Source organism: Galeopterus variegatus, unplaced genomic scaffold (genome assembly GCF_000696425.1).
Source record: "Galeopterus variegatus unplaced genomic scaffold, G_variegatus-3.0.2 Scaffold3984, whole genome shotgun sequence".
In the NCBI taxonomy this organism is placed as follows: Eukaryota; Metazoa; Chordata; class Mammalia; order Dermoptera; family Cynocephalidae; genus Galeopterus; species Galeopterus variegatus.
Genome location: NW_007730095.1, coordinates 165,456 through 176,186, shown reverse-complemented (window position 1 = coordinate 176,186; position 10,731 = coordinate 165,456). Strand labels below are relative to the sequence as shown.

At 34.6% G+C, this 10,731-nt stretch overlaps 1 protein-coding gene across 5 annotated transcripts in view; it reads right to left on the bottom strand.

The window, feature by feature from the left end:
• RUFY3 (RUN and FYVE domain containing 3) overlaps window positions 1–10,731 on the bottom strand; it is a 69,949-nt gene that overhangs the window by 18,977 nt on the left and 40,241 nt on the right. For all 5 annotated transcript variants that reach the window (XM_008586438.1, XM_008586437.1, XM_008586439.1 and 2 more), the window contains 6 exons: window positions 9,537–9,660; window positions 7,597–7,658; window positions 6,414–6,479; window positions 4,990–5,059; window positions 1,997–2,089; window positions 426–509 (listed from right to left, as the gene is read on the bottom strand). In XM_008586438.1, the coding sequence (XP_008584660.1) occupies window positions 426–509; window positions 1,997–2,089; window positions 4,990–5,059; window positions 6,414–6,479; window positions 7,597–7,658; window positions 9,537–9,660 (499 nt within the window). The remainder of the gene's footprint in view (window positions 1–425; window positions 510–1,996; window positions 2,090–4,989; window positions 5,060–6,413; window positions 6,480–7,596; window positions 7,659–9,536; window positions 9,661–10,731) is intronic.

Below are 10,731 nucleotides of genomic sequence, written 5' to 3'. Positions count from 1 at the left end.
AAAAAAAAAAAAAAAAAAAAAAAAAAAAAAAAAAAAAGTAGGTTCTACGTACCTAATGTTCCTGTTATACAAACTATAAAATCAAACGAACAAACAAAAAGATTGGCAAAATCTTATTGCTATTGAGAATACTCAGAAAATGGATTGTGAAAGCATTATAGGGAAGGTGGGTTAAAAAGACTGAGTAATAGTTTTATGAGATCCATAAAAATTTTTTAGAGTACTACTGATATTCCTGATCTTGGTCTGTAAGATAAAAACTCTAATAGGGGGCTGGCCGGTAAGCTCAGCTGGTTAGAGCACAGTGTTATAATACCGAGGTCAAGGGTTCGGATCCCTGTACTGGCCAGCCGCCAAAAAAAACCCCAATCTAAGTAGGCTGTTATCATTTAATGACTTCCTTTTTGAACTTAAGCAAAGTTTACCAATCGTAATTGAGTCTCCTCCTTTAAATGCTTTCTTGCTTCACTTAGTGCTTGTCCTTCTGAAGTTCTGTCTTGCTTAGGACCCTTAAAAGATAAATAAAATAGAGCATATTTAAGGATTTAAATAATCTATACAGAATTAGCAGATACTAGAACTGCTATTTAGTAAGGAAAAATGATCATATCTAAGCAGGCATAACAATAAACGAAGACAATTAAGAAGTTGAAGAAGTCTAGTGAAATTTAAAAAGTTGAGCTGAACTGGAGGTTTTCTGCCACTTTATTTAAAATCCTAAGATAGGTTACCAAACCAGGTGGTGGAAGTTTTAAAATTCAGCCTCTAAAAATAACTAATTTTCACTGCAAAATATGAGTTGGGACAAAGGTTTAAAAATGATTATACATTCACTCTCCAGAGATGTCACATCTGGTGTTGTCAACCATCCAGAGAGATCACAGTTAAAAATAAGTAGGTCATCAAAAAATTCTGGGCAGTCACAGTTGTTTTCATGAAGTCCATGCATTAAAGTCAGGCACTTTACTCATAGAAAACTGCTTCAGTCCCCACTCAGAGCCTAGCTACTTTTTAGGGACAATTTTAATAACTGTGGATATTTGGGTTCCTAGGTCACAGAAGATGAACGTAAAAGGAAGTGGAGAGACCTTTCCAGAGATAGCAACACTAGCAGCAGTAAGAAGTAAGAGATTGCTAGTGAAATCATAAAATGCAGAAAAAAAACCACCCACAGCAACCTGGGAATATTTACGTGTAGGTACTAGAAGCTCTATTAATTTCAACAGCCCCCTAAATTAGCACTGTTATAATTTAGTACAGAATTGCCAATGTTAATAAATATAACCCTCAGTCACCATAAAGGGCTAAATGTGTTAGATTAGTCCTCTAATTGGGCTGACCCCGTGGCTCACTCAGGAGAGTGCAGCGCTGGGAGCGCTGAGGCCACGGGTTTGGATCCTATATAGGGATGGCTGGTGCGCTCACTGGTGTGAGTGTGGTGCGGATGACACCAAGCCAAGGGTTACGATCCCCTTACCGGTCACAAAAAATAAATAAATAAATAAATAAATTAGTCCTCTAAGAAAGCTTGGAATAATGCAATACATAGGTTTATAAAAATTTGATTAGACATGTATAAAGAGTTTGGTGCTTTAAGGGATTAAGTTATCTAGAAAATCATTTATACGGTAACTCTCTCCCAGTGATACCAGATAAATGAGGTATCACTTCTTATAAAACAATAACATGGTGTAAAAATGATGGTATATTTAATGTAACAAATATAACAGCCAAATGCAGTACAAATCATTAGCACATAAAGAAACTGGAACAGACTGTTTCTCGAAGTCTCTAAACAGATATAGGTGGCTGTGAAGCCAAGAAGCATCTTGTAGGAGAAGGGGCATAACCCATTCAATTATGGAGTCTAAGTGAAAACAGTGTGCTTGATACATGCAAATGCTTGCTGCTTTCAACACTACTCTAGAGACTCCCCCCTACCAATAACACACTGACATGCTCTCTATGAATATTTTATAAATCTAGTAAGATTAACCTTCCGATTGGATTCCAATATGTAGGAGCTTTCCTCTTTAACTCGTTCCATTTCTTCTTGCAAGGTAATAATCCTGTTGTTTGCAACTGCAAGCTGTTGATAAAATTTTAAAAATAATCTTTTATTTTTCTTTTATTAACATGGTATAAGATAATTTATGATCTGCTAGGACATAATTTTCAGGCTTGGATATTCTTCGAAAGCAAGCAAGCTATAATCCAATAAAAATGTCTTATAGGGAACTTAGGAGAAATATTTTGAAAGTAGGTTAAATAAAAATAAAAGAAATAACTCCAAAGTTCTCACTTTAAAAGATGCTATTAAGCATTAAAGAGATTTTTCATTTCAGCACCTAAAAAATAAGGTAATGTTATTAGAAGTATATTGCTATGGGAAAACATTTATATCCCATTCCATAGGAGGGAAAATTAAGGTGGAAACACTTTTTCCTTCTCTGCACCTACTAAACTCAATTACCCCCAGAGAATATGAAGGTGCATGAGTGAGGCTGGGAGGAGGAACTAGCCAGGCTAGTTGGTCCCTTTTTGTTGTCTCCTCACTAGCAGCAGATGCAGATTCTGCTTGGTTCCTGTTCTAACATGGTAAGTACAGAGCAGCTGGGCTCAGGCATGCTTTCTGGAGGCAGGCTGGGAAGCCCATTTCTTTCCCTGCTCCTCAGGCCTCATAATGTGTAAAGATTGCCCAATTCTGGGCAAGTAGGGCCAATTCTTGGGTTCATTAGATGCAAGTTTGCCGTCAGACAGATATTTAGTTCCAAGATCTTGGTTTAAGAGAAAGTATCAGGAAAATTGATTATGGCTGCAGAGCTAAGTGGGCTTTCTAATTTAGCTTTACCAATAATAAAATGGATATTTATATCTTTATCTGCTTAATTTTTCTCATTTTTTCATACTGGTTCAGAACTCAGGACGGGTAAAGAGGTCTGTTATTATTTTTTTTTACTGGCTCTCTTAAATCCAAAAGTAGAAATGAGAAGAGACAGAACTGATTAGCCTTATCTTCTCTCTAAAAAATACACACAGTGCTTACCTATCTCTAAAAGTTCAAAGTTTAAATGAATAAACGAATTTTGTTAGTATAATAAATCTAACTCAGGAAGACAAGTCTTGTGACTAAACAAAATTAACAACTACATTTATTGAGTGCTTATGATATGTCAGGCACTGTTCTAGGCCCTTAGCATGTATTAAATTATTTAATTTGCATAACAATCTTACAAAATATTATTACTATTAATCCCATTTTAAAGGAAGTAAACCAAGGAATAGAGGCTTAAGTAATTGGCCCAGGATTAGAAAGCTAGCAAGTACCAGAGCCAGGACATGAACCTAAGTAGTCTAGCTTTAGAGACCTTGCTTAATTGCTATGCCAGTCTGCCTGAGTATAGTAGCAGCAGAACCAGAGTAGAAAATTTGTGCTGAATATTCCAACAGATTTGTGGGATAAGATACTAAGGGTCAGGGCTGGCCCGTGGCTCACTTGGGAGAGTGAGGTACTGATAACACCAAGGCCGTGGGTTCGGATCCCTATATAGGGATGGCTGGTTAGCTCACTTGAGAGCGTGGTGCTGACAACACCAAGTCAAGGGTTAAGATCCCCTTACCGGTCATCTTTTTAAAGAAAAAAAAAAAAAGATTCTAAGGGTCATATCCATAAATTAAAGTTTTAATAACATATAATTAAGAATCTTCAACCAAAAATGAAGCCCATAGAGCTGAGAAATATAGAAGGCATTTTAAAATTATGACAATAAAAATGTTCATTCTGAAAAAAAAAAAAAAACAATTAAATGGCATCTTCCTGACTAGTGCTTTAGTTTGATTTTTTTTTTTTTAAAACAAATTTATCCCACTGTATGTAACAGGATTATTATAATTAAAAATAGAGATGATAAACTCTTTTCCACCTGGATAATTTTATTTAAGATTTTTCATAGAGGGCCGGCCCGGTGGCGCACTGCTACAGTGCGCCGCTTGGGAGTGCAGTGGCGCTCCCGCCGAGGGTTCGGATCCCACATCCAGACCGGCGGCTCACTGGCTGAGCGAGGTGCGGGTGCAACACCGAGGGTTGCGATCCCATTGCCGGTCCCGGTCCGGTCCGGGCGCGACACTGAGGGTTGCGATCCGTTGCCGGACATGAAAAAAGACAAAAGACAAAAAAAAAAAAAGATTTTTCATAGAAACATCTAATGCTATTAAAGAAAAAATCTGTAGCTTAGTCTTTGGTAAGTTAGGAAAAAAAATGTCTTTATTAATCAGAAGTAAAACATGAAGTTATTTTTCTGTTCTCATTTTATGGACTTTTCTAAGAGTTCACATATATATTCTTATCTGATCTTCAGAGAAATTGTGAGTTTGAAAGGGGAAGTATAAATACCCTCATTTGCCAGTAAGGGAACAGAGTCTCTTACAGGTCAAGTGACTGACTTACTCAGGAGCATATGACATACAAGTAGAATGACATATGAGCAGGGATTACTGGTCTTCTTACCAGTGCTCTTTATTTTATCAATCTCACTGTCCCAAGGAGAAAATAAAGATGTGGCGGGGTGGGGAGTTGGCCAATCTGGAACACATAAATCAATGCCTGGCACATATAAATCTTTGTCTAGTTCGAGCACATAAATAGTGCCCCAAACGTTTACCGAATGAATAAATGATGAATATCATGCAATATGCTAAACATTTAGTCTAGGCTAGCCCAGACAAAACATTCCCACAAAAGAAACCAGTATACATAATCAGCCAGTCCACTGAGCCAGTAGTCTGATGCCTACATAGTCCAACTGGGTAAATGAGACCCCTGTGAGAAGCCCACTGGCGATTCTAGTCAGAACAAGGAGTTATGTGCTACAGAAAATATTATCTGAAAAATCAAGTCCTTCATTTCCAAGGTTACATAGTTATTATTGGTTCCACTAATGCACATAATTAAATTCTACAAGTCAATCAAAGAATTTCTAAAACACTTACCTCCTCTGTCAGTTTAGTGTTGGATTTTTCTAATGCATCTACTTTTGCCTGAAGATTGTTTACAGTCGCACTATCAAGAGAAGAAAAACCCAAAAAACCATAACAGTCTCTTTTGAAAAACAGAACAGTACCCTATAATTCCTTTTTAAACACCCATCACACTTATAATTCATTGTCTAATGTCCACAATTCTTGATAGACTCGTAGGCTCTAAGACAGCTTACAAAGGGCAGTGTCTGCCTTAACTGCTATATCTTTGGCACTGGAGTTTGTATTGAGAAAGTATTTCTTCAGAGAAACAAAAGAGCTAATTACTACACAGTAAATTTTAAGGTTTACCTATACATGATAATAAGTAGTTACATAAATTAGGTGCTTAAATGAATCAAGCCTTCTTCTAAATTATTTTACCTGCTAAAAAGAAAGTAAAAAAAAAAAAAACTGTTTTACTTTCAAAAAAGAAAGTAAAAAAAAAAATTGTTTTACTTGTATTATTTCACTTATTCCTTTTAACAACCCTATGTGCTAGTTATCACCAATTACAGATAAAGAAACTAAGGCGCGGAAAGAATAAATAATAGTGTCATGTTTATACGTATTCCATTGTCAATTGTAACCATGACTTTGCTTGGCTAATATCTCCATAGTTCATTACAGTCATTATTGGTTCTTGGTCCCCAGAGAAAATATACTTAAATTCTTCTTGAATTTGCCAGCAACCAAGACTACTCAATTAATACTAATATAATCATATTAACAGGTGTTACTTAAATTAAAAATGGCTATCTTTTATAAGAGAACCACAATTAAGATATTAACAGTTATATCAATTATTCTTCTGAATTACGCAGCAGTCTTAGGATAACAAGAACATCAAAGTACTTGAGAAAACCACAGCTTCTGAATAGCTCTCCTCAGGAGACAAGAAACTGTTTCATGTTCTGAACAGTTCTGAAATTACTTGGTGAGTATTTGGTAAATTAATGGTAGTGATGGTGAAGAGAGGGTAATTTAAAACTATCAATTCAGTGTATAAATGAGAAATGCAAGGAAGTAAGGAGATATGATTAATCTAAAGATACTAAAGTAATGAGTGGTTTACCCAAGGTCAGTCCTGAAATATGTATCTACTGACCCAAGAAGGCCACCAATTACAAGTTTATATGTCACATACTTTAAAATTCTTAACTGAATGTGTTTAGTTAATCACTAGAGTTATAATTACATACTAATCTTATACTACCTTTCACTAAAGGTCACCAAAACAGTTAAATGCCATCTATCCAGTGCCTAACTCAGTGCCTGACAAGCAGAAATTCTATATATATTTGTTGAGTATTGTCTGAATTTATCCTCTTTGCCCATTGTTTTATCCTTCCCTTCAAAAATCCCCAGTTAAGTAATATTATTTATTCATTCTTTACTTCAGATGTCTGTTGAGTTCTTCTACATAGTTCTTCTGGTCCAGAATTGCAGTAATCTGGCCATCTCTGGGGAGAAAAAAGAGAGGAAATAGAAATAAAATAAATAACATTAGAAATACCAAGATCCCCGCCTCCCCCCCACCCCCCCATTTTCATAAAACATGGGAAGAAAATTGTGGCACAGGTAAACTCAACCAGAAGACAGACCTGATGTATAACCACCTAAACATATCAATAAGAAAGACTTGAAGTTTAAAATGAAAAACAAAACAAAACAAAAAAACCCACATTAATAAAGGCCTTGTTATAACTTATAAACCATAATGACTTATATTATAGGTATGATGTTACAATCTATCAGAGGCACTTAAAGGACAAAAATTTTCTTCTTGCAAGCTAATAGGTTTTTCAGCCGCTAGTATTATTTACAGTAATAATTTTCAATTTGTCATAGGAATTGAATTAAGCTTACTCTGGTTCAATAGTTGTTCTCAAAGGCTGTATATTTGCCTTTAAGTGAGATATATTCAAAGTGAATGGTATAAAAGACTTTTGTAAAGATTAAGTGTTTATTCTTACATAAGAAAATAAAGTGTGGAAAAAGGAGGTTTGCTTCTAGAACCAGCTAATCTATAATAGGCAAAACTTAAACAGCCAGACTTTTCAGCAGAAAGACAAAATCAAGGCAATGAACTTGTACAACTACCAAAAGAACAAGTGCTATAATCTTAGCTCATGTCCAAGGTTAAAAACATCAGACCAATTATGCATTCAACTGCTAAGGTTATAAAGGGTACAAGGTGCACTTCTGATCTCTAATTACTAAGTACCATAATGAATACTTTTTAAACTTAAGCAAATTGACAATGTAATCCCTCTGGTCAAGAAGACCATGTTTTCAAACACTACTTTAAGAGATGAAGAATTTAGTTATTTCTATAAATTTTTGTTTTGTTTGCCCCTAAACCACATAGCAGGAAAATCACTGAACTAAAAACCTTTTCATGGTTTAGCAGTAGGCACAATAGTGAGACATTTTTGGAAAGACTTTATTAAAGCAGTATCATCAGAAAATCTTTTGATGAGTCTGTTAAAGCAGTAGTGCTGTATACGTTAAATACTACCAAAGGAAAAAATATATTACATAAGAGAAAAAAAGAAATCTAATTTTCTTTATACATACCCTTCACTACCTTTACTGCTGTTCCCATCCTTCAGATACATTGAAAAATCTATAACTCCAACCTACAGAGAGAATTTTTAAAATTTAATATAAAATGAGATAGTTTTCCAAGGCATAACACAATATCTCTTTCCAGGCACTCAAAATAAAAATATGGACATGACAATTACCAGAAATTTATGATGAAAATTTAACATTTTTCTTTTAGTATAATAAAGAATTGACAAGGGTTGGAAGTAAGGAATCAAGATTAAGTCAATAAGACTAAAAGACCAGATCATGACTAAGATCCAAAATCCAAAATTTTTTGAGTTCTGACATGATGCCACAAGTGGAAAATTCCACATCTGACCTCAATATGACAGTTTATGTGTTTCATGCACAAAATTATTAAAAACAGTGAATAAAATTACCTTAAGGCTATGTGTATAAGGTGCATATAAAACATAAATGAACTTTGTGTTTGGACTTGGGTCACATCCCCAAGATACCTCATTATGTATGTAATGAATATGTAAATCAGAATCTGAAATCTGAAACATTTCTGGTCCCAAGCACTTCAGATAAGGAATACTCAACCTGTATAAATAAGGTTTAAAGTTTTTTTCTCTTTTGCTTTTTTCAGGTAATCTGCTACTGAATCCCTATTCACTTTTTTTTTTTTTCCTTTTGTCTTTCTTCGTGTCCGGCAACGGATCGCAACCCTCAGTGTTGCACCCGTACCGGACCGGGACCGGCAACGGGATTGCAACCCTCGGTGTCGCGCCCGCACCTCGCTCAGCCAGTGAGCGGGAACCGGTCTGTATGTGGGATCCTGTAGCAGTGCGCCACCGGGCCGGCCCCCCTATTCACTTTTTGGAATAACTTTTTAAAAATTATAATTACAGAGTGAGATGTTAACAACACCAAGCACCAAAGTCAAGGGTTTGGATCCCCATACCAGCCACACACACACACACACACACACACACACACACACACACACACACACTTATAATTACAAAAATAATGCACATTCCTTGTAGAAATTTCAGAAAATACAGATAAACAAAAAGAAGTAATATAAAATACCCCAAATCTCAACCACCCCAAGATGACCACCGCTAACATTCTCATATCTGTTCTTCCAAACTTTTCACTAATGTCTTAATTTTTCAAGATTGCCATTTTTTATTCAGCTTACTTCTGTTTTAAAATCCAGATCAAAATATACTTCCTTTTTCATTTTCCCAGAATGAAATTTAACAGAAATTCATCAAAGCATTTCACACAGAAGGGGTGAGAAAATGTCATAGCTAAAGCAGCAGCTTTATTTATTGGGCAATTAACATGTGCTAGGCCCTGTTCTAAGTGTATTACATTTACTAACACCTTTATTCTTCACAATAATCCTTTTAACAGATATTCTTTTTTTATCCCTGTATTACATCAAGGAATCTGAAGCACCAAGAAACTAAGTAGCTATAAAATATATTCAGGTAGAAAATGAGGAAGTCAGAATTTGAACCTAAGCGCTTTGGCCTCAGAGATTTTGCTCTTAACTCTTATGCTATACTGGCTTTTAGTATATGTTTTAGTGTACATGTGTATTTATACTCTCATTCACACACACACACACAATGCATATACATATTTAACAGGGATAACAGCCAAGAATTTGGAAAACATTCATAATGCATAAATGTGCGAAGTTGGAAGAAAAAAACAAATATTTTATATTCTCATTGAAATGAAAGAAAATCCTAGAGGGTATTTCAGAAAGTGTGTGGAAAAGTAGAATTAAAAGATAATACGCATCTTTCCATGAACTCTTTGAAGACCCCTTGTATTTATGACTCACAGAATTTCCTCTAATCTGGTTGATATAATCTAATCAATACAAATTCTTAGATAACAGAATTCAGAGTGACACAATTGGTAACTGAGTATCTTTCCCATACCTGAGAGTCCAAATCTTCTCCTTTCATACAGAAATTGGCATCAATGACATTCAGACCCACCAACAGACCAGCAATTATGGCTCCTTCTTCTTCCATCATGAGGGCATTGGGTTCATAGAATTCACTGTAAGAGAAATCCACAGAATTCTGTACTGTAATAAAACTTGAAAAATCCAAAGAAATAATCATGAGACAAGAAGAAAAATGTTTGCCCCACAGTTGAATATGGTCATCTACAATAATGGTGAAAAGGTAAAACAAAGAAAGGCTAAAATAAATTATTTTAGATAATAGGTGCATGAATAGAGTCTTTAGATAATAGATGCTTTAGCTGAAAGAAATATGATCAAATACTGTTGTTGAAGTGAGTATTCAGACTTTTATGCATATTTGTATTTGTGACACACCATGGGATAATTTTGCAATCTTTTATGCATCTTAAAATATTCAGTTTGTTTTTTTAAAAGTTTCTCTTTTTTCTGATTTACTTTATTTTTAACACTATTTAGGCACAACATTCCTTTAATGTAGTGAATAAACATTTTAAAAATGTGAACTGTTGAATCACATATATTCATTTTTGACTAATTAGCAAAATTTGCCTAACAAGCAATGTGCATAATAGGATGAAGATGATTTAAAAATTTTAAGGCATCATTTTCTTTTATTGTTTAATAAAATCTGTTTTCATTACAGAAAAAAAAAAAAGCAAGCAAAAAGACACACACAGAAACCTTATAATTCTACCCACTAATGACCTGTTAAGACCTTGATATATAACCTTTCAGATCATTTATGGAAACATATACATATTTTTGAGAGATACTAAAAAGGGATTATACCATTAACTTGAATTTTTTTGGCTTAATAATACTATTTCAATAGATAATTCTTTACAATTTCATTCATACTGGTTTTATAACATACCACTGTATGGAGGTATTAGGCATTATTTACCCAAAACTTCCTTTTCCTTACCCAATCACTCCCTGAGGAACAGTTAGGCTGTTTTTGGCTTTTTACCACTACAAATCTTATGGGCATGTATAACAGGTAGAAAATGACTTAGAAAGAAAAAAACAAAAAAGAAACAAAATACCTCAAAAATTCTGAATGGATAAAAACTCTTGAAGACCCATAGATGACTGAATACTGCTTCATGATGCACCCAAATTACCCATACACAAAAAACCCA